This window comes from Mesoplodon bidens, assembly GCF_964165515.1.
Source record: "Mesoplodon bidens genome assembly, chromosome: 16".
In the NCBI taxonomy this organism is placed as follows: domain Eukaryota; kingdom Metazoa; phylum Chordata; class Mammalia; order Artiodactyla; family Ziphiidae; genus Mesoplodon; species Mesoplodon bidens.
This window is the reverse complement of record NC_138173.1, coordinates 68,505,337-68,530,071: the sequence shown is the minus strand read 5'-3', so window position 1 is coordinate 68,530,071 and position 24,735 is coordinate 68,505,337. Positions and strand designations below refer to the sequence as shown.

Here is a 24,735-nt window from a genome sequence, read left to right as displayed (position 1 = left end):
TCACAGTAAGTGCTGTGCTAAGGATACGTGCAGACTCAGAATAGGCTTCCTGGAGAAAGAGATGTCTGAATTGGTTTTTAAAGAAGCAGTAGGACATGCAGCCTAGCTACCACACGTTCAAATGCATAAAATGTAATAGACTAACTGTTTAATAGGTCATACTGTGGTAGGTGCCTTGGCTCCAACACAAGGTCAGATGTCGTTTGCATTGGGTCTGATTCTGTACAGTAGTATACTCAGGGTATGGACAAACTGGAAAGGATTGTGCCATATGTGGAAACCATGTCACCTGTGAAGTGATTGGGAAAATTGAACGCATTCGCCCGTGGAAGAAAACTCTGGAGGGGGGTAAATAGATCTTATTCAGAGATCAGAAACAGATCCCCACTGGGTGAGAGTTGTGAACAAAATCAGGGAAGAACTTTAGAGTACTGTTTCCCCAATGGTATTCCATGGAACGTGTAGAGGAGATTCGAGCAAAAACTGTTTTATGGTTTTAAAAGTTTGGATGGTGCAGAGTTTGAAAGTCTTATTACTCAGAACTTGTCAGTGCTTTTATTTCAGTAACGTGTACCGTGAGACTCCAATAGGAGGATATGAGAATTTGTTCATTCAACAAACGGGTACTGAGTGCTTACTTAGTGCCAGCCACTGGCATAAGCACTCCAAACAAAAAGAGACAAAATCCCTTCTCTCTGAGAGTAGTGAGAATGGATAGCAGTAAACAAACAGTGGATCCACATTTCCTAAATCGATTGGTCCACAGAACCATTTTGTAAAGAAACATCCCTTCCTTCTTGTATTCCTTGGAACAAAATTTTGGGGAAGGAGTTAATGAAGGGGATCTGGTGATGAAAGAGAGCGATGATTTCCCCTGATTCCAGTGCTGAAACTATGCAACCTGAGTTCCAATGTCTACAGGGATGCTTTAGAGGGTGTTTTTGATATTGGAATATGTGATCCAAAAGAGCTAAAGTATTTTTGACTCAACAGAACTGGATGTTTCTAGAGAGTACACTTTCAGCCTGAAATCTTACTAGGAATAATTTATTTGCTGACCCAAACTGATTAAGGAATACAAAGGGTATTGCTCTCCATGAAGCAATAGGACCTGTAAAAAAAAAAAAAAAAAAAAAGTAGGTGGTTAGTGTGTACATAAATTTAAAAAAAAAAAGATTCCCAAAGGAAAGTCTTCTGGTCATAAACCAAATGATGAGCTTAAGAGGATTTATGATTTCCCCCACCCCATTCAAATGCAGTTTACAAAAGGATACGTGGATGATAATTTTCACCAGAACCCCCAGACTCACAGGCAAGACCTTATGATCAGAAACTTGGGTTCAGAAGGGACTCTGGTTTTCATTTGGGCTTTGATCTGTGTTAAGCACCTGTGAGTAAGGAAGTAATTGAAATGCCTGTGGGGGGCCATGGATCTCAGTTAGGATAAATCACCAGGCTGCAGTGTCTTTTTGTGAAGAGACTCAGACATGAGAGGCCCCCTCAGCTGCAAACTTTGATTTTTCCCAACACTGCTGCTCTAGTCTGACCTCCTAAATGTCTGAAAATGCCAGCTAAAGTAAAGAAATGAAAATACACATTTAGTACTGTATATTAAGTATTGTATTTAAATTGTTCATAAATTATATATGATACATATTTGAATATATGTTTCAATGTGTAATTGAATTGAATTATATTTACATTCATAATCATTGATATTCAATTATTCTCAGTCATTTCCCATTTCCTTCCATTTCATCCATTATTTTCCCCCCTATTCTCTTGCCAATTGCTTAAGCTGTTTATGTGAAAGAACAATCTCAACATTTTGGGAGGTCAGTTTAAGACTGGAATCATATTTGAAAGTTTATGCTATTTTTTAACATGATTCTGATCTCCCTCACACTAGTCCTGTAAGTCTTAAAGGGAGAAAACCATATTCTATTGAAAATAGCCTGTTCCATCATAGACTCTAAACAGGCAGATAAGATGTGTTACACATTTCCCAAATACTGCTTACAAGTGAATCACTGTGAAGATATCAGCTTATGGATCTTTAGTGTTAGCAGGATTATCTTACTGGAGGCCAACACATAGTGACATCATCTCAGTGGCCATTACTAGTGGAGAAGGGGGATCACAAATAATCTCAAGCTATAGTATCCCCCAAAGCCATTAATACTTTTCAGTGGTGCACTGAGGGTAAATGAAAGCAGATGCTTTCTCTTCCTAATTCCAACCTATTTGACTTACTGAGTTGATGCTGGTCTTCCCTTGAGTGTATATGTCCTGAAGGTGAGGTAGATTGAGAGAGATTGCTTGTCAAACAGCAGGTATGATTGTCATATGTAATTGACAAAACAAATGATCAGAAAAGGAATGGCTGAGCATGGACTACCTGCATTAAAATACTAGGGATATAATTGCAAGGAGTAAAAATAATTGCTTGGGCAAGAAAAGCATTCTCCATCTCAGCATCATTGACATTTTGATGCAAGGATTCCTTCCCAGCTCTTAATTGTAACCTGGTGGCAATGAGGAAAGAAAGAGAGGTGCTTCCAAGTTTATCTCTCACTTGAAGCAGCCACACAGACAGTCAATAAGGGGCAGGGGAGCTCTGAAAGTAGGAAGTTTTACTGGTCTCTGCCTTACAAAATGGTCAACGGCACAGGCACTCAGGAAGCAACATCTATTCCTGGTTTTCCAAAGGTCTCCCTACAGACTGCAGTCAATCCCAGATAACATTTTCACCAGTCCCCATCAATATGAGAAAAATGGGGGCATTCACTAAGTTAAATGCATTCCGTGTAAAGAACAGTCCTTTGTTTTGAGCTTATGTCATTCTTGTTGTAAAAAAAAATGCCCTTTCTTTTATGAAATGGTGGTCAAATTGAGGGTTGTAGCTGTGACAATCACTGCTGCTACTGCTATAATTTATACAAATCAGTCCAAAAATATTTTTGAAACTCCCCTTCTCTGTGAAATCCAGAGGTCTAAGAGCCATTGAAGGCATGAGGGGACTGATAGAGTGGAAGGCTCAATGTAGTTCAAAGAAGGAAAACTGTAGGAAAATAAAAATTACAGAGAGAGAGAGAAATTCCTAACTGTGGATCTAGGTAGATAGTGAGCTGATTTCCTCTCCTTTCCTGTCAGATCCCAGCTCCAAGCCTTTGCCAGGGGAGCATTTTCGCATCTCTAGGCCCAAATGTATGTCCAGACGAGGGCAGCTGGAGTGTCTTTTCCACCTCCTCTCCAAGGTAGAAGACTAAATTTTGTCGTTTTCCAAACTATGTGGAGAGAATTTCTGCCCAAGAAACCAATAGGAGATCCACAGAGGGTGGGCTCCAGTCTCTTTCACCTTCTGAGATGCTGTTCTAACATCATTTAATCCCAGGGCTCAAGCCCTCTGGCCCTACATGGACCCTGCTGTTCAGTTTGCTGGAACATTGGCCCCTGCTTCCCTCTCTCTGCTCCAGCTCTACTGCTCACCTCTCATCCTGCCATACCTCCCCCTAACATCTATCTTTTTCTCTGTGGTAGCCTCCTTCATACTCAGAGCTGAAATTAACTTCACTGCCCTGAGAGCATATACTTTACTTTTGCGTGTTGGCACATGCAACTCCATCCTTTATCCTGGGGCTGGAGAAGAAGGTTTCCATAAACTCTACCAGTGATGAAGCCCTGCTCAAGAATTCTTTAGAGACTTTGAATTTAGGTTACGTTGAATATCTCCATGAAGCTTAAAAGGAAGAGTCCAACAGTACCATAGGGGGAATACTTATGGAATGGGCTAGAAGGCTTCATGAGATCAAAGCCCCCGACTCTGGCTCTGGCTCTGGGGTCAGAGGATCTGACCTGGCTGCAGAAAAGCTGATGGCTCGTGAGCGTGATCCTCTGAGGCTCACAGGTACATGAAGGGTTCAGGCAGAAGGACCTCCAAGATGTTCTATCAGCTCTCACAGGCTGCCATTTGATAACTACACCATCTTATCTCAGTCTAGCCTATGGTCTAACATTGGCCAAGGTGAGAGGCTGGCAGAGGAATGAAGATGCAGTGAGTGTGTACAGAAGCAGAGTTTTCTCTTCCCCTTTACAGATGTACAGCAGCCTATACCTCTCCCCAAGGAAATCTTTTGAGGAAGGAGATGAGCATCATTGTCCTTATATCTCTCCAGCTCCAACTCCCATGTTTTTGGTCAAAGAAGTTGTCTTAAATTGGAGCTGTGAGTGAGCATTGCATTTGGCTAGATCCAGCCAGTTGATCTTGTCACCTGCAGCTAAATTGCCAGGAGACAGAGTCCTCCCTGCCAAATCTGGTGGGTCTTCATAAGCCAGAGCTGTTTCTGCATCCATGTGGCCACACCCAATGACCAACCATGGTGGCTGTGCCTTTCCCCACCTCCTGCTGTTTAACCTGTGAAATGGTGAGAGGCTGAAACTGCTTGCATTTTTTTGCCTAAAGGAAATTAAACACATATATCTATGTGAAGATATAGATATATAATGGTCTGTGGGGAAAATACGTTCGTCTAGTGTAAAAATCTAACAATCTTTATCAAGTTTAAGGAGCAGATCCTGGCTTATTTGGCTGTTCATGAGGAATGCTAAAAAAGAAAATGCAAGCCATTGATCCCCAAGCCTCTCCACCACAATTAAAGGAAAGACCACATGAAAATGTGGAATCTACTTGGTTGGAGAGGACCATTTCCATGGACTTTTCAGATCTGTTTTCCTTTCTGCTATTTGTACTGGTTTTCTTTCTCTCATGCCAGGCATGTGCCTGGTTAGAGAAAGGGTCTTGATTAACACTTCCAAGCCAACAACTCACCAAATATCTGAACCAAGGGAATTCAGTGCACCTACACAGAGGAAAGAGAAATATCCCTCTTGATGTGCCCCTTTTGCCAGGTTGTGTTTCTCTGAACCAAATGCTAACTTACCAACTTCTGTAGGTTTCACTGAATACAACTGCATGGAATGCTATTACTGTTTGCAATGCAACCTAATCTGAACACATTGCATTTCTTTTTAATCCAAAGGGGACTAGCAGGTTTATTGTGTTTGCATGTGCTTTCCCCCTAGACTCTGGCTGCCCTAACAAGAAATTCAATAAATCTACTTCCAAACCATCTTGCACAAGCTTTGCATGTCCAGTCTGGGCCTGAGGAAATTAACAAGAGAATAGAACATACCATCGACTTGCGGAGTGGCGATAAATTGAGAAGAGAGCATATCAAGCCATTCTCACTGATGTTTAAAGACTCCAGCCTGGAGCACAAGGTAGACCTGGGTCTCCATAGTGGCTCTTTTTCTGGAATAAATTGTCGTAAATGTTCATGGGACTAGAGAGAGCCCAGGGGCTGTGGTTTTGGTTGGTGTGTTTGTGGTTTGTTTGTTTGGTTTGGTACTGTCTTTTCTTTTTCTCTTTGAAAATCATGAGCAGACTGAAGGCCATGTAAGGAGATGCTGGGTAGATAAAGAGAGCCTCAGCTTTGCTTTATAAGGAAAAGATGACAGAAAGAACAAAGGAGTTCCTTCCACTTTGAGATTATTAACCCAAATGTCATTAGCACCCACTTGCCTTTGATTGTAGGTGAATCTGCCATCCTGTAACATAATATATGAGGGCACCCAATAACCTAATGCAAGCATTAATGATAAACACTGTCTTCCTTAGATTGGACACACCTGTTTTCCCATTTCCCCAGTCGTCCACTGCTCAGACCCCCTGATGTAAGGCACAGTAGGTGGGTTGTGGATTCAGAGTTGGGTTCGAATTCCACCTCTGCCACTTCCTTGCTAGGTGACCGTCAAAGTGAAGGATTCTGTGAGCACAAAGTCCTCTCTGTATAATGAGGATGATGAACGTGCCTCCCTCTTAGGTTACGACGAAAGGCTCCAGGCAATGCCTTGATCAGATCCACTGTTCGAAAGTAGCCGGCATTACCCTACTGCTGATGACTTTTTTCCACGCCCCTTCTCCCAGCCCAGCTCCAAACTGCAGAGTGTAGTGGGGAGGTGGTGCTGTCCCTGCTTAACTGGGCTGCTCTTTTGCACTGATGGAGGCTGACAGACCTTCTTTGACTGAGCACAGGAGGCGCTTGGCATCTGCAGGAGCTACGGGCAAGAACAGCAGGGGATTTGCAAGCAAATTTCAGGAGTTTTATTCTATACTGTGCAAAGCTCCAGTGAACAATTTTTTGTGAGTCTGCTCAGCTGCCTGGGAGATTCTACTTTCCTAGGCTTGGAGAATTCACACTTCTGTGCACATGCATTATTCCCAGGGAATCTCTTTGATAAACTCCCTGAAGGTTGCAAACTCCAAAGTACTATCTTCACCTGTGATTGACAGTTTGCAATGTATCATGTCTAGGTACTAACAAAACAAAAAGAAAAGAAACATTTTGCCTGTTCAACAGTCCCCCTCAAATAACAGGTGGACTTTTCTTGTTAGTAATATAACTAAGGGCTTAAGGTCCAAATTAAAAGCATTTTCTTTCCTGCTTGCTACATGGAAGGAGCTAGGAAGAGCAGGGTGGTCTTGCAAAGAATCTTCTCAATTAGCCTGTGTAAATACCTGTGTCCAGAGCTCTACAAAACCCTTTTTATTCATTCTTGCTAAGGAGTTACTTGCTTCACTAATGACCTGACCCTTGCAGACTAGAGATAATTTCTAATGTGTTTTATTCAGTAGTGTCTGGCCCGCACCTGCAGGCATCTGGTGTTGGAGGGGGGATGATCTAGGGGAGGCACAGTGTATCTGAGGCTGATTTCTGTGACCAGCTTCTAGAAGCAGAGGGCAGCATCCTGCATGGACATGCAGGGACGTGGCCACTGGCAGTCCAGCTTTGCATCACCTAGCGTGTGCTCTGCATCGTGTAGGTTACGGGAGTGAAGGCAAGTGGGCACATCAGCTAATGTTCACTCCCTCGTGTCACAGAGACGGTCCTCGTGACTCCTGCTCTGAGACCGTCTCCAGGGGCTGCGTTACTGCTGAGCAGAGGATATATCAAAACTCATAGTCAGTGGGTATTTACCAAATACCAGGCACTATTCTAAGCTGTTTGCACAAATTGACTAACAGTGACAGTATGAAGATGTTATTAGGAGCCTCAGCTTATATTTGCTGAAATGGAGACATGGAGAAACGATTAGGTAGCCTACCCAAACTCGAACTGTCAGTAGAAGGGCTGTGATCTGAGCCCACTGTGACCCCAAAGCCAGTGCCCTTGTCTGTGCACGACACTGCCCCTCCCAGGAGCCCTGGGGACTTGTCCTCCCAGGCCCTTGTCTGAAGAAGACAATCCTATGCTAGCTTCATCCTCTTCTCTTTGAAGTTTGGATGAGGTGGGAGGCACAGGACAGGGGTCTGGGAGAGAGATCAAGTAAGAAAGGGTCCTTGAAACCTTACCGAAATAACAGGGTCTTCAAATCCATAGGGCTCCAGAGCTAGAGAACCGCATCAGTGTGAATCTACCCTGTGCCTCGTGTTTCTGTATATTGGTCTACTGCATCCTCAGGGAAACAGTCCTATCTTGCTTCCAGAAGAGAAAACTGAGCCTCCTAGAGGTTAAAGAGAGGTCATAGCTCTCAGTATCTGGATGCCTATTTCATTGACTCTAAGGTACCATCAACTGTGAGGTGCTTGATTTTTCTATGCAGCACTAAGAAAAACCACCCAATGAGCTGTGCTTACACCCTCAAGGTAAAAATGAACAGAAAAAAAACCAACCCAGCAAACAGAGTCAGTGAGGAAATTCACATGCCTCTATCTGGGTATTGGTTAGATTAAAAAAAAAAAAAAAAAAAAAGAACTCTCCAAGAAGTTGAATCCAAAATGAAATCCCTGAGTTCACACACTGAATGTGATCGAAAAAAAAAAAAAAAAAAAAAGGTCAGGCAGAGAATTTTAAATGGTTCTGGATTCATATTGCCCCCTGGTGACCAGCAGAAGCAATCACAAACCTCCCTGGAAGTACTCGTGTTTCAAGAGTCTTCCTTTGATAGTTAAGATACTTTCTGATTTCAGAGATGTTAAAAGGTGGGGTAAAAATTGTGCATCTTAGATTTGTTGAAATATTTACAGTATTTGTGACTCCAGTCTTTTCTCTTCCCACTGCCCTACCCTGCTTCTTGGGAGCAAGTTTGGACCATAAAAGTATGTTTTCTGAAAGGAAAAATGGAAAAGGAAAGAATGATTTTACCCTGGAAATTCTGTAGGGAAGAAATTTTTGAAAATTTCTTTTCAAACAGAAAAGAAATTCTGTTTGAACAATATACAGATATATGAACCAGGGAAACTGTTCTCCACTCCACCTTTATTCGTGAATTGGAGAACACAAAAAACTCTTTTGAAATGTCATCCAGACACTTCCTGGTTACATTAGTTTATAAAAATTAGCATATCTAGCGAGTGTTATGAGAAATGGGACTTTTATATGTCTCCTGGTGTTGCATAAATGCTTGTTGAATGAATGAAGACTCAGGTTAAGGAGAATCTTTGAGGAGATTACCTCGCAGCTGGTCTCAGGATATTTTTTGTGAATTCTAAGAACCAAAAGACATGGGTTGGTTTTATTTTGTTTGTTTGTTTGTTTTAACATCTTCATTGGAGTATAATTGCTTTACAATGGTGTGTTAGTTTCTGCTTTATAACAAAGTGAATCAGTTATACATATACATATGTTCCCATATATCTTCCCTCTTGCGTCTCCCTCCCTCCCACCCTCCCTATCCCACCCCTCTAGGCGGTCACAAACCTGTGATCTCCCTGTGCTATGTGGCTACTTCCCACTAGCTATCTATTTTACGTTTGGTAGTGTATATATGTCCATGCCACTCTCTCGCTTTGTCCCAGCCTACCCTTCCCCCTCCCCATATCCTCAAGTCCATGCTCTAGTAGGTCTGTGTCTTTATTCCCGTCTTACCCCTAGGTTCTTCATGACCCGTTTTTTTTCCCTTAGATTCCATATATATGTGTTAGCATACAGTATTTGTCTTTCTCTTTCTGACTTACTTCACTCTGTATGACAGACTCTAGGTCCATCCACCTGACTACAAATAACTCAATTTCGTTTCTTTTTATGGCTGAGTAATATTCCGTTGTATATATGTGCCACATCTTCTTTATCCATTCACCTATTGATGGACCCTGGCTATCGTAAATAGAGCTGCAATGAACATTTTGACCTGACTCTTGGCAGTGGAGTTTCAGGAGAGACGATTGTCAGGTTCTGCTGACTCCCTGCCATGTCATTTCATGGTGGTTCACACACATACACACAGAGGAATCCTTAGAGTTAAGCTTCAGGAAAGTGTGCTCATGACTCATTTGTCTTAGCCAAGTTTGAGCAGCACATTTTCCTTCTGTGTTCCAGGGTTTTCTCATCTGTGAAATGAGATAGATGGACAGCTCCTAATAGCTTTCGGCAGTCAGTGCTATGAGGTTGTGAATTCCCTAGGGTCATGATGAGCACATGTGCTAGTTTGCCTGGTTTACATCCATTTTCTCAGTGTAATTATAAATAGCACCTCCGTTCACTCAAAAATCACGTGAGTGACAAGTCATGTGACCGAAGGCTTAGACCTTGGCCAGGTTAGAATTAGTGGTTCTCAACATCTTCTTCACTTCCCTGCAACCACATGAGGTCTCTGGGAAGACCCCAGGATGGGGGATGGGCCCTAATCCCATCCTCAAAGGTCCCCTCCAGTTCCTCCCAGATTTCACAGAAGAATCCTCCGCCCTTCTTTAGTTTCCAGCTAAAATTTCCTAAGGGAGCTGACAGATCTCAGGGGCAAACAAAAATCAGAACTGTGGTAAAGAGATGTAGGACACATGACATGTTTGTGAAATACTATCAATCATATTGGACTTTTTTCTTTTATTATATATAATTCTTTTTCTTCCTAAAAAAAATTAATTCATTTTCACTAGCAAAAGCTTATACCAAGCGTATAAGGCAAGAAGAAAATGACATCTCTTGTAATCTTACAACCCTGGATAACCATTGTTAACATTTTGGCATCTGTCATGCTAGTCTTTCATGAGTATGATTCTCTATACTTATCTATGCAATTTTTCTATTAATACAGGACCATTTTGTACATCGTGCCTTGTAACATAGTGTTAAGCTTTTTGCTTGGGCTTTTCCCCACATTATTAAATGTTTAGTTACAAAATAATTTTTGTAACTGCATACTAATCCAGTGCATGTTTTAAACATTTTGGGCTTTTTTTTTCTCTCAGTTTTCCACTATTATAAATTATAAATTGCATTGCAATGACCATTGTCATAGTTAAATCATACATCCATGTTTAATTATTTTCTTAGGATAAAATCATAAGAATGGGTATGAGAATGTACATTTTAAATACTTGATGTACATTCTGAAATCATGCTCAAAAACTATGCCTATACTTTTTAAAACTTGCCAACTTGATAAGATACAAGCAGCATCTTCCTGCCATTTAAAAAAAATTATTATTGAGGTTGAATGTCTTTCTGTATGTTTTTTATGTTTTGGTCTTTATATTTCTTCTTTTGTGATTTGCACACTTGTCTTAATTGTGCAATCTGTCCATTTATCTTAATTGTCTTAATTGTCATCTTTTATTGTGCTGCTCACCTCTGTATTATTGATTTGTGTGTATTCTTTATATAGTGAAGAACTTAACCCCAGAACACTTAACAAGAAGGTGATATTTCTCAGCCTCTGACCCGTATTTCTCTTCTAGGACAAGACTCTGAATGAAGCTTAGTATGGGGAAGGCAATTAGTTATAATTATGTATTAATGTTTCCAGGCCAGAGAAACCAACCCAAAACTTTCCTTAGGAGAGCTTAATAACATAAAAACACTTATTTGGAGTGACCTCACTCAGCTTAGTGTTACAAAAACAGCGTGACCATCTCAGAATGAGGCAACTTCCTCATCTTGACTGAAGATTAAGATGTTAAATAAATGCTTCAAAATTGATTGAACATTTATGTTTTGATGTGGGTATTCTAGTGGGATAAGTGTTAAAATCAAACCATATCAATGATGATTAGATTTCCTTCCTTCTTTTAATGCTGATATCTTTCTGTTAAATTCTGAATTTTTTTCCTTTGAGAAATCAAGGCCTCCTTTGTCAATATTACAAATTTAGCAATAAAAAGCCTCTTTGTCCTAGGATAATAGTCTTCAAACTTGAGGATCACCTGGGGCTCTTGTTTAAAATGCAGGTACCTGCCAATCACTCTGCCCCCAAGACTCTGATTTTGCAAGCGGACCTACATTTTGAGAAAACCCTTCTGGGATTCCGTTGTCCTGAGTTGTCAGCCACCTTTCTCTGTCCTTGGCGGCACATTAGGACTTGGGCTAGTCACTTGCTTCATGCCTTCAGAGACCAGGTCACATCAGAAGTTTCCGAGTCCATACTCAAGGCCAACATGGCCTCAGACAGGCCTAGAAGGAACGTCTCCATAAACCTCCCAGTGCTCCCAGGAGGTCAGGCTTGGGGGTCAAAGAGACCTTGGTTCAAATCCCACTTTGGAAATAGATGTGGGTGCAATGGATTAATTTATCGATCATTATTGGATACTGACAAGTTGGTAGCTTTCCATCACTCAGATGGACATCCCGGCACACATGAAAAACTTCATTTATTTCACAAGTGTTTGGTCTTTGCTAAAAGACAGAGGAAAGAACATATACTTGATTAATGAGTAGACATGACTTGAACCCAATTCCTGCTAGATACTGGCTGGGTGATGCGGGACAAGGTGTTTGATCACAGTGAGATGACAGTGATCATACTACCTGCCCCTCATTGGATTGTTCTGAAAATTAGACGACATAATACTCATATAATAAGTGTTTGAATAAATGCAATAGTTATTGTTTTCCCTTCCCTCCTGATGAATTCTGTGCCAATCCAATTCTGGGTGAGGCTACACCCTCACTTAAAATAAATCTTACACTTCTAGAGCTTCTTTAGAGAAACTACTTCATTAACAAGGGTGGGGGGGAGAGCAGTGTTAACGTGCTTGTATCCCAGGGTACCAGGGTCATGACTCTCATAAATACAGATTTATATAAGTACATAAAGGTGTGTCCTAAGCAAGTACACACCTATAGGCCATTGATAGTGCTTGCTATGAACCAAGTTCGGTGCTGAAAATTTTCAAAATATTCATTTAATATTACTTTTGTTCCATCAGTAACCACATAAAAACAAGGATTTGTCACACAAGGAAACCTTTAGATAATCCTTTGGCTGAGTACAAGTGGGTCTTATCTCTGTTCAGAATTTCACTCAGTTTTCTCTATCTTTAATGAAGAAAGTCAAAGCTAAGTGGAGGCTTAAGAGATTTCAGGATAAATGTATCACAGACTTTGAAATGTTTCTTCTTCCCATAAACTCCTATTGGAGTTACAGTGAGTAGACTAAAATAATTAAGGAGGAATTTCAGCAAAGCAAAGAAGGCTAGGCAAGTGAATGAATAATCTGATGGATTAAGATGTTGGATTCTGGAATTAGGTAATGAGAAAAATGCTTTTGTCTATTTTTGGAGACGTTCAGAATTTGTTGAAGCACATCATTTCTTATTTAGATGCAGAGGAGAGGAACATGGAATACTTAACCAAGTGGTCTTTGGTGTTCTCTCTCATTTATCTGAATTAGACACTTGCTGATCATTTTCATGATCTTATTTTTTAAAATTCTTTTGAAGGAATTATTCTGTTGTAGGCTCAGGTTACTCTTGAGTTTTACTTCTCTAATAAGGCTCAGAATAATAAGAATATTTAGGCCACCTCCTTCAGGTAAGAAGGACAGATTTCAAAGAGACTTAGGGGGAGAAAACAATCCATCCCTATTCAAACAGTAGCTAAGTGAGACTCCTTTACATTCTTGATATTGCCTTGTAAAATTCCTGCTATTTCTACACCCTCTAGGTAGTCAAATGATATCAAGGGCCATTTCACTTGTATCTTTGTATCAGACCAATTAGCTAGCTCCAGTCCCACAAAGCCAGCATTTTCAGAGTCAGGAGTACCAATTTCACCTATAATAATGTAGTGTAGGATGATAGAATTATGATGATTTCAACCTAAAGGTCATCAGCTCAGTCCTTAAAGTAATCCTAGTGTTTCATGTGTGGATATCACCATCACCTATAAACAGGGGCTTCTAGGCAAGGAATAAAGGAACAGTTATCGCTCTCACTGTTGGGGTACTGGGCCACTCAAGAAAGGAAGAGTCTTTTCTCCCAAGGATGGGAGATTTGGAGGAGGGTGAGCTGGGAGAATGGTGGGTTGGAAACTTTATGAAATTCTGCTTGGGAATTCTCCTATGACAATCCATCCCCCTACCAAGGAAGACCATATATTGTCATTATCAAAAATATTTATATAACATATTATCATTGAGTCTTCTGTCATCTCTGGGATGGCATCCTTCCAGCCTCATTCTTCTGAAGCTGTCCATCTTAAATGACCTTGTGAGTTTACTAAATATGAGGAAATCTACTTTGTTCAAAGGTCAAGTTATTTGGGAAGACACATACCAGTGAGACATTCCTCAGATATACCTGTCACTTGTAGAATTGTTCTTGAAAATGATTTGGTTAGACGCTAGACACCAGGATAGGGAATATATTCTATTTCAAAATATGAAATTATTGAAAATTAGTTCCTAGCTTTTTTATTACAATTGCTTTTCACCCAAATGGTCTCATTTAAGGGATCTCTAGCCAGTGCCATCCTCCATAATGCATGAATTCAACAGAACAGACATTAATTTCCTTCGTTCACTCATGCAAAATGAGCAGATTGTCCCAGTTGAGATTCTTCTTTAACAAACATATTAATTTATATTAATGAGAGGTGTGCTAGAAAATTATCATTTTTCAAATTAGATTTATCCAAAGGTGGAATGGGCTCTCAAGTGAGGGGCTGATTTCCCCCATCACAGTCAGACAGGAGTTAATGGCTCATTTCTGAGAGGTTTTACTGAGTGAAATCAGCATTACTAAGAGCTGGACCAAGGTGACAAATAAAATCCATTCCACCTATAAAATTTTTCAATCCACATACACACTTGAAACAAAGACCAGAATCATTGTAGTTTGGACAATTAACTAGATTATTGCTATGGTTAGAAGCATCCTCTACATCTGGTAGGGATGTAAGAATTTAGTCAGTACCTTTTAGCTCATAGTCGAAGAGGAGGGTCTAGCAGAGCGGGGTGATTTCCCTCCAACCCACCTAGAAAGATTTTCCGGGCATGTCTCAGGCAAAGAAACATAGCAAATTAGAAGCTCTGTTCATCACCTCTGCAAGCTAGCTTCCCTGGTCACACCTCTGTGGATGAACAATCTAGATGGGTTTTACCTTGTGTGATCACACTTGGGGTTCCAGGCTTCCTTTGGACAGATCTAGGAGCCCACAGATCCTCCTGGCTCTGAGTTCATTTATGAATATGCCTTTCAAGAGCGTGCAGGGCCGACATCCACAGACATGAGCAAAATGGAACACAAGTCCTTCCTGCTCTCCTTCCTTAGAAGGGAACCCAAGTCTCAACCTGATCAAATCAAGTAGGAATGAATATTCATTTTAAAAACAATTTTTTAATTATTTGAAGACGGTGGTCCCTCTTATTCTGTTGCACTTAATAAAATCCACTGTATCTTTTATTTTCTTCCCTGTTATTTGTTCACTCCTCTAGGCCTTAAGAAAAGGGTTCTTTACATTGCATTGCTTTGTGCTGAGGAGCCATTCATTAATCATGAAAATGAGGCAGTGCCAATTTATTAAACTAACTCATGGGCTGTTTATGAGGTCCATTCTTTGCCCAGATCATGCTTCACCTTCATTCTAATGAAGATTTACATAGACTCAAATTTTTAACCCACTTTTTTTCTTTGTATTGTAAACCACATCACTGAAATAGAACAAGACACTTGATCATGCACCTTGTGAAGATGATTTTACCTTGAAAATAGCAAAGTTGCAGCAGTTAGTGCAGCCAATAAGGCCTTGCACTCTCTGGATTCCCTCCTTACAATCTGTGAGGTCCTACTTGAGTTACTCAGTTATTCTAATCTTCAGATTCATTATCTGCAAAATGGCGATATGATAAATGGGATCTTCTTTAAAGTGCTGTTATGATAATTAAATGAGATCATCCACATAAAGCATGTAGCATATTGCTTACCTTACACTAGATATTACTCATTATTACTCAATTTGTTACACTACATTTTGACCATTTCCTGAATCAACCAAAGCCTTACAGACTGAAAAGTCATAATACTGTTGTTCCTCTGTGTCAGCAGGGCCTTGATTCCAGGAGCCCCCCCCCCATCGTAGATACCAAAATCCACAGACAGTCAAATCCCTTATATACAATGACATAGTATTTGCATATAATCTACACACATCCTCTCCTAGACTTCAAATAATCTCTAATTTACTTGTAATACCTAGTACAATATAAATGCTATGTTAATAGCTGCAAATGCAGTGTAAGTACTATGCAAATAGTTGCCGGTGAGTGGCAAGTTCAAGTTTTGATTTGGGGAATTTTCTGGAGTTTTTTTTCATGAATATTTTTGATCTGTGGTTGGTTAAATCTGATGTGGAACCCCTGGATACAGAGGGCTGACTCTAATCAAAATTCTAATCTAAGCGCTCAAAGGAAGCATTTGTAATTTGTTCCAAGTGGCATGCACGGTCTTTTTAATTGGTATTAATCCCATTTATAGTTGGCTCAGTTACTGTCTTCAGGCATTTCCTGCCCAAAGACACTGATCTAGGAGCCAGGAGATGTGGCTTATTGTCTGAACTTTGCCACCAACCACCTAATTGACTTTGACCAGCTCTTTCCCCTATCTGATTCTCAAGTTCCTCATTTGTAACATATACAGTTGCCAAGTCCTCTTACAGACCAAGGACTCAATGAATTATAAGGGCCCAGTGGTCATTTCCAAGGACAGCTTCCCTAAAGGTCCCTGGAGAAGGGAGAATTCCACCCATTGATGGAGGATCTTTTAGGAAGAAAGGGAAGGAATAAGGGTAAAGTCTTTTCCTAAAACAGAAGACTGCATACGAGATTATAATTCCCCTTTGAAGAATCTTTTCTAACTTCAGGGACCAATCAGTCAGCAACGCTTTGGGGGACCCTACTGAGTACAAGGTATAATTTTGTACAGAGAAATAGAAGACAGCATTCTAGAAAGCAACACTGTGGTTGAAAAGCAGGCTTCAAAAAGATAACAAGTATAGCAATAAAATATGTATAATTAATTGATTATAGTAAACACTTAGGTAAGGTTACCATGTGCTATAAGCATTGCTCTAAGCACTTTGTATATATTAACTCATTTCATCCTCCCAGCAACCCATATGAGATAGTTTTTATTATTATCCCCTTTTTCTGGATGAGGCAATGGTGGCAGAGAAAACGTAGTAAATTTGTCCAAGGTACATAGCTAGTAAGTGTTGAAGCTGGTATTCACATCCAGGTAGTCTAGCTCTAGATTAGTCCATGCTCACCACTAAGGTAGAAAAGAATATGTGGCACCAAGTGAGGACAGAAGAGAGACCAGATGAAGAGTCTGCCTGTGGCAGGAAGGAGAATACGTGTAACTTAATATAGCTGTGAACCAGAGTGATCAGATCTTCACAAGTCAAGAGGAAGTGAAGTGAATCATCACTCAGTCTCATCCTGAGCCAGTTAGGAGCGTTCTTTCTATAGTTCTGTCTCCTTACATTTCCAAAGTACACTCCATTATGAAACCCAGTATTTTATATTTGATTGGTTTCATCTTCACAAATATTCCTTTCTGTGACTGTGCTAGGCACTGGAGTTCAAACCTGAAAATAATAGAATTTATTATTAAATTCTAGCATAATAAAATACAGTAAAACCGAAGAGCACTGCAAAACCTGTGAATTGTATTCATTCCCCCATTTGAAAGTTAAGAAAAGTGAGGTTAAAAGGAATTGGCTTTGCTCACAGTGAAACACTGACAGAGTGGGAGATCTGGAGGTACAGCAGATACTTTGTCACCAACCAGCTTGACTTCTGAAGGAAATGAACAATGTGAAACCAGATGCAACTTTAGTCTGGACAAATGATGATTATGTGACTTTTTTTTTAAGTCATCAGTTAAAACATTCAGGAAAGGAGTCAGGACTCAGGCTTGGGGTCGATAGGAAAAAAACCTTCCCACAGTGAGAATGAGCCCCAAATGGAAAGGAATCCTTTTGCATCTCAGGAATGATCTCTTAGGTGCCAGGAGTATTCACGTTGAGGGTGTTTGAAACCCTAGGATGCCCTGCCCCAGCTCGGAGAAAAGAACCCCACTGCCACCAACAAAACAGAAAAGGTCATCTGATGATAATCAGCAGGCATTTGAGTAGTCCTCAGGGATGTTATGGAAAGGATAGGCAATGGTCCATCGTGACTCCAAGATGCTGTGATGCTGGTAGTGATGAGGAGTTGATGAGGATGATAAAGATGAAGATGATGAAAAGGAGCAAGGGAGAAATTAGGTACATGAAAAATTATTATTGTTGTTCTTAAAATCTCATTATTAAATCTATATAACCAAGCTGGTTTGAAAGCAGACAGCCAACAAAGAATAATTAGATCTCGTGCAATCAGTTGTTACAAGGAATTCAGACATTTATCTTTCTTTGAATTAACTGCTTTGTGGCTCCTTCATTTATCTTCAAGCTGGTATGTGTGGGTCTCTCTGATGGTGCCCTGTTCTTAGGTAGTGCTCTTGAAAACTATCAGTAACATGTATTTTCTGTAGCTTTATCAGGAGTGAAGATGGCTACAGTGATTTTTCAGGGGCATGTTCCCCTCTAGATATGGGGCAGGTTGTCAGCTGACAGGCAGAGGCCTCAACACCAGAGAGTAGAAAAAGCATTGCCCTATGACAGCAATGAATGTGCAGTTTCTGAGCAGCATTGTGCTTCCCCATGGATCTCACCAGCTACCTGTCATTGTCACTGTCCAAATCACAGCCATGACATTGATCCACTGATCAATGTCTAAAACCCAGTCTAAAACCCAGACCACACCAAGAAGTAGGCAAGAGAATAACAATCATGTAATAACCATTGACTATGACTCCCATATCAACAAGTTGGATGAATTTTGTTTCACTGACCTGACCAAAGCCTTCTCTTGGTGTTAGGGACATAGACCCTGAGATGCTGGGATAGCTCTGTTTACTGGCTTCCTTTATAAAATAACCATGAAATTCAAATCAGGGATCATATAGTTCCAAAGCCGTGCTTAGGTTTCTGTTCTCACCCCCAAAAATGCTCTGTGCTGTGTGATCTATGGCAAGTTACTAGACCTCTCTGGCATTAAAGTAAAAAGAAGGACTTGATTTAGGTTAATTTTAAGATCTTTTTCAGCTTTAAAAATCCTTTCTTCCTCTGAAGGAATTGAATTATGTCTCAGTGACTAGAAGATGGGTCAGGAAACTAGGCAGGACTAAGGCAAGTATATACACATTCAGTGCTGACCTTCCAGAAGCTTTTAAGGCTGGACAACGAAATTACTGAGTTCTCTGGATAATCAAAATAAAGTTAGCACCATTCCCCGGGGCCCCCTCGAGCAGACAACAGAAGGGCAATCAAGCACATTGGTCGATCAGTTTGGGTTTCTCTTGTGCAAAATGAAACAGCTGCCCTTGCTGGAGATTTCTTTGGCTGTTTTCTATTCTAAGATTCCATGAATTTATTTTTTCAGTAGTTTTTATGAAAAGAGAGGCAGACTCTCTGGTCAAAAATTTCCCTGTGTCCACAAGAGCAAGATCCTTAAATGACTTAACGTTTACTCATGAAGAATGTCAATGTGAATTGGATTTGCTGTGTATATGGATGTGTGCTCTTCTGTTTGGTTAAAATGATGTTATTTGGGAGGAAGGAGGAGAACTGGTTTATAAGTTTATGCAAAGTCCCTCTCACGTTCCCCTTTACTATGAAGGGAATTGTATTCACCCCTGGGCTCTCACTGAAAGGTTGGTGGGAGGGATGGAGATAATGCTCCGTGAAGGTTTTATTGAGATATGGATGCCTCTTAATTTTAAAAATATATACATTTAAATGCCTTGTCTCTTCTTGATGTTTATCCCCAACTCCAAACACTAGTAAAACTTCACTCTTCCAAGTGCCCAACTCTGCTGCAAAGTAATTTATTCTCCTTTTTTTTTCTTTCATTACAGTACTCTCAAATGAGGGATGAAGTATTCAAATCAAACTTGGTCTGTGCGTTTATCGTTCTTCTATTTATCACGGCAATACAAAGTTTGCTTCCTTCTTCAAGGTAAATGTGAAGGGACTAAGTTATCAGATGAAATGTCTTTGTGAGCTGATAGGCCCTCACCTGGAGCTAGCTGCTGACCTTTTCAAGGGATCAGAATTTACAATAATGGGATCCAGGATTCATAGCAAAATATTTGACAGTATCAGAGTCTCTTCTGGTTGTCTTATGCTGCATAATAATCTCATTACTCTACCAAGGCAAGAGCTTTCTCCCAATCTTAATTAAAAAAACAACCAAAATCAACATAGGCCTCCCTTTTATCTGACATTGCACCCATGAATGCAGAGAGTAAGTATAAGTCACTCCATCACCATTAACTTGTCCCTTTGTTAATTACCTCTTTGTTGTTCATAGATACAGGATCATAGCTTCCAGGGTCAGCAAAATTGGCACTCTAATAATAATACAAACAAATATATGTGGCCAGTCCCTGATCCAAATTCTTTATATACAGTGACACACCTAATTCTCATGGCAAACCTATGAGGTAGGTACTGTCATTATCCCCACTTGTAAGAGGAGAGAACTGAGGCCCAGAGTAATGAAATAAGTTGTCCAAGGTCTCACAGCTGAACAATGTTACAGCCTGGATTCAAACCCAGGAAGTCTAGCTCCACAGCCTGGACTCTTAAGACTCTATTAGACACAGACTTTTATTATATAGGTTATAGGTGCCAGAGCCAGCATTTAAATCTAGTTCTGGATTAGTCCAATGACCATGTTTTTTCCTCTCTCCTGCACTGTAAGGTAACCCTTGCCTCTTTTCTCAAATATATTCCATTCTCCCTAAACTAACCAGGAATTTCCCCCTTTCGTGTGGTTAAAAATAACATCAACAAAATTAGTTAAATGTCTAATACAGTCAAAGCAACTTGCTAGCCCTTGAGGATGGTATAATTTTGCAAGAGGAAGTCTGCATCTTCTAAGATATAATTTAGTGGGAGAGAGAGAGACGTTAATAATGGCTTCCAGTTACTGAGCATTTATTATATGCCAGGAAAGTGCTCAATCCTTTGCACAGATTGTCTCAATAAAGCCTCAAAAATAACCAATAAGTAAGGCAGCATTCTAATCCCCATCTATATAAGGACTGAGCTGGGATTTGAACACAGTCTGTGCTTTTAATTACTTAACTGCTTTGTGCCAAAATCAGCGCTTCATTCTGCCTAGGTGGTTTAAAGAAAGTTGGCAGAAGGGGTGATGCTTTGAGCTGAGTAGGATGAGGGAGAAAGAGTAGAAGAGGGTCCCCAGCTTAGGAAGCTGTGCAGGCAAAAGCACAGAGATGAGAACGACCTCGTGTTTGTAGCACGGTGAGTAAATGGAAGACTCAAGGGTCAAGCATTTGTGCAAGGATGTGGTGGGGGCCATGGCTGAAAAGGGAGAACACCTGCAGGAGTGCAGTGTCCACATGCTCTGGTAAGGAATTTAGAATTGGATCTGGGAGCAGGAAGGAGACCCTGAAGGTTTTTGAGGAAGGTTGTAACATGATTCTGTGAAGGAAAGACGTTCAGGTTAACTAACAGTCAGGGAATGGCAATGCTTGACCTTTTCCAGATTGGCAGGGATGTAAGGGGGCAAGGGATTCAGGGAAGATGGCGGTAGAAGTAGTACATTTCTGAATTTCTCAGAATTCCCACATATCTGAGCAACGGCATAAAACCAAAAACCTCAAGGACCATATTTACAACAAAAATAGGTGATGTGGTAAACCCATAAATTTAAAAATAGGAATGACAATCTCCCAAGAGCCCCAAGACTGGGTGTGACATCAACATCGGTGTGGGAGGAATTGGAAAGAAACAAGTAGGCATCTGTCATATCTGGGAAGAAAAGAACCCCAGTATCGCCAACAGATATTCACTGGGAAGTGCCATGGGCCAAATTGCAAAAGCAGTTGTAAGTGGGAGGGGGTTTGCCCAATCCAACGTCAGGTGAGTGCAAAGGTCTGCAGTTAAGGTCCAAAGAGCTAGAATTATCAGACGCTATGAACTCCCAAAACTGACCAGTCAAATCTCCCTCCCAGGATAGGGCCCTGGAAGGAACTCTATGAATAAGATCAAAATTACTCACAATAGGGTTATAATGTAGAAGGGAGGGTCCAAGTAAAAGTGGAAAGGGAATCTAGCCATCATGTTTTGAATACTATGTGAAAACAACTAAAGGAGTCTCTGTGGAGTTAAAAAATAAACTATCCCGAACAACACCTCTTTATAAATGTTCAACCAAGTTAATTTTACACAAAAATTAGCTACAAGATGTATTGATGACAATCCCATAATAAGCTATTATAAGAAGAACAAGAATTAAAAGTAGATTAATATCCTGATAGGCAATGAAAGCACTCCAAAAAGACATGCCTACAACATATAACAAAACATTAACCTACTATTTCAAGAAGAACTGAAACCCTTAATGTGATTTAAGACATCAAATGACAGCCTAAATCAGAATTAGAAAAAACTTAGCGATTTGGGAAGAGTGTTCAAAAAGGAAATAAAAATAAAAGAAAGATACATTTCAGAAATGAAGACTTAATACAAGGGAACATAGGGCACATAAACATAGCACATAATGCCTTAAGAGAAACAGAAGGTGGAAAGGAATGCCTTAAGAGAAGTAGAAGGTGGAGAGGCTTGACAAAGCCCCATGCCCCACACCTGATTCCCACACCAACAATCCAGTATATTATTTGCGGTCTGTGGCTGAAAGAATTGCAAGACCCAGATTCTTTCTCAGTATTTAGGGGAGTTCGGTTCAAATACAGGAAACAAGAAGAATCTGGAGTCACTGGTACATACAGGTACTGCAAACACCAAGCATAATCCAACCTCTAGCCAGATTAATATATTTATAAATCCTCACAGTAAAGGTGTATTCACCTCAGTTTCTATTACCTGATACAATATAACCAGTTTTCAACAGAAAATTACAAGTCGTGTCAAAAGGGAAGAGGAGACAAAGCAATCATCAGAACTAGACTCAAGTTATGACACAGCTGTTGAAATTATCAGAAAGAGAATTTGAAATAACTATTATTACCATATCAAGTGTTCCAACGGGAAAAGTAGACACCATGCAAGAAAAGATGGGCAATATATTCCAACCCAATAGTTGGAAACTCTAACAAAAAGTCAAAAAGAAATGCTAGAACTCAAAAACACCATAATAGAAATAATGAATGCCTTTGATGGGCACATCAGTAGATTCAACAATGCCAAGGAAAGGATCAGTGAGCTTGCATATAGGTCAATAGAAACTTCCCAAATTGAAATGCAAAGAGAAAAATGAAATTAAAAAAAATAAAGATCAAAGCATTCAAGAACTCTGGGACACTTCCAAAAGGTGTAACTTATGCATAATTGGAATACCAGAAGGAGATAAAAGGAGAGCTGAGCAGAAAACATCTTTGAAGTAATAATGGCTGAAGATTTTCTAAAATTAACGACAGACACCAAACCACAGAACCAGGAACCTCAGGGAACACTAGGCAGGATAAATACAATAAATAAATAACCAAACAAATAAATAACACCCTTTAGTATGTCATATTCAAATTGCAGAAAACCAAAGACAACGTCTTAACGGAAGACACAGTGCAGGGCCGTGTGGGGAGGGGGTTACTACTTACCTATAGAGGAACAGGAAGAATTACACGGTGCTTCTCATCAGAAACTGTGCAAGCAAGAAGAGAACGGAGCTGGAGCCACCAACCTAGACGTCTGTATGCTACAAAAGCAAAAGAGAAATAAAGACTTTATGAGACAAATAAAAATGGCATTTCCAGATGACCTTCCCTGCAAGAAATGTTTAAAAGAAATAGTTCTTCAAACAGAAGGAAAATGATGTAGGTCAGAAACTTGCTCTATGCAGAGAAAGGAAGAGCATCAGAGAAGGAATAATGAAGTTAAATAAAATGTTTTCTTCATAGTCTTAATTGACCTAAAAGATAACTGTTTAAAGTAACAATAACGATGTATTTAGTGGTTACACATATGGATGAGTGAGCTGAATGACCGCAGCGTCAATAAGGCATGTGAGGGAGGAATTGGGGATGCTTTGTTTTCAGGTCCCCCCATTACACATGAAGTGCTACAGTGCAACTTGAAGGTAGACCTAGATTAATTTCAAAAGCGTATTGTAAACTCTAGGGCAAACACTAAAAAAATTTTAAAACAAAATCGATATGCTAAGAAAGGAAACAAAATGGAATCATATGAAATGCTCAATTAAAATCAGAGAGTGGGCTTCCCTGGTGGTGCAGCGGTTGAGAGTCTGCCTGCCGATGCAGGGGACACAGGTTCATGCCCCGGCCCAGGAAGATCCCACATGCCGCGGAGCGGCTGGGCCCGTGAGCCATGGCCGCTGAGCCTGCGCATCTGGAGCCTGCACTCTGCAATGGGAGAGGCCGCAACAGTGAGAGGCCCACGTAATGCAAAAAAATAAAAAATAAAAATCAGAGAGCATGCAAAGGGAAGGAGGATATTATTTGGAGAGTGAGGAGGAAGAGTATTATTGCATAGATGAAGCCCAGGAGATGTTTTCAGGGTGGTGAAACTATTCAGGATGACACTGTAATGGTGTATACGTGATACTATGCATTTGTAAAATCCCATAGAACTTTACAGCACAAAGAATGAGAAAACCTTAATGTATACAAATGTTTTAAAATTGTTTACGAGTTCAGGGAGACCCATGATGAAATCAGACTGTGATAAAAGAACATAACTGTATTAAAAGTGTGAAACAACCTCACCAGAGGGGGTGGGGAGAAAAGGTGGTTCCTAAGTAGCTTTGGAGTTGCGTGGACTCTTGAGGACTAAACGCAAAAAGAACTGTGCAGTAGCACTGTGCGTTAGCTGATAAAGGTGTTTCTCATGGAGCTATGTGTGAACAACCTGAACCACAGTATATGTGCACTATAATTGAACAGTTAAGTAAATGGATGGAAGACTGTGGGAGTCAAGTTTCTCACTGTTGACAGAGATAAGCAAGCAGAAAACGCTAGAATGATCCATATGATAAAGGATTAGAGTTGGAGACATTAGTATGAATTTGTTTAGCTCACTATAGATATAGTTAGATATAGGCTATCTGTATAAACACAGATATGTTTATCGACACAGATTAGAATACACATATGTGTGTCCTTGCTCTGTCAGCAGAGAACACCCAGGAGCAATGATGCCTCAGTAGTAGCACCACATGAAGCAATGAGCACAACCCTGATCTTGATTTCTAAAATCCATATCCAATATAAGGAACCAGGGCTCCTTGGAGAGCTGGCTGATTCTAAGTCTGGGGTAGTAAATATACAAGAGGAGCCTGGAACATCATTTAGGGCCAGAAAAGAAGGAAATATTAAAACACACACACACATGGAAGTATGTCAAAGGGACACAGGGA

The 24,735-nt window shown here is 40.3% G+C and overlaps 1 protein-coding gene across 3 annotated transcripts in view; it reads left to right on the top strand.

The window, feature by feature from the left end:
* The window catches only part of ADCY8 (adenylate cyclase 8), a gene marked incomplete at its 5' end in the record, with an annotated part of 216,621 nt that overhangs the window by 120,818 nt on the left and 71,068 nt on the right, over positions 1-24,735 (top strand). For 2 of the 3 annotated variants that reach the window (XM_081258525.1, XM_081258524.1), the window contains 2 exons: positions 5,083-5,280; positions 19,232-19,332. In XM_081258525.1, coding sequence (XP_081114651.1) covers positions 5,083-5,280; positions 19,232-19,332 — 299 coding nt within the window. The remainder of the gene's footprint in view (positions 1-5,082; positions 5,281-19,231; positions 19,333-24,735) is intronic. The other variant, XM_081258526.1, reaches the window with a different exon arrangement.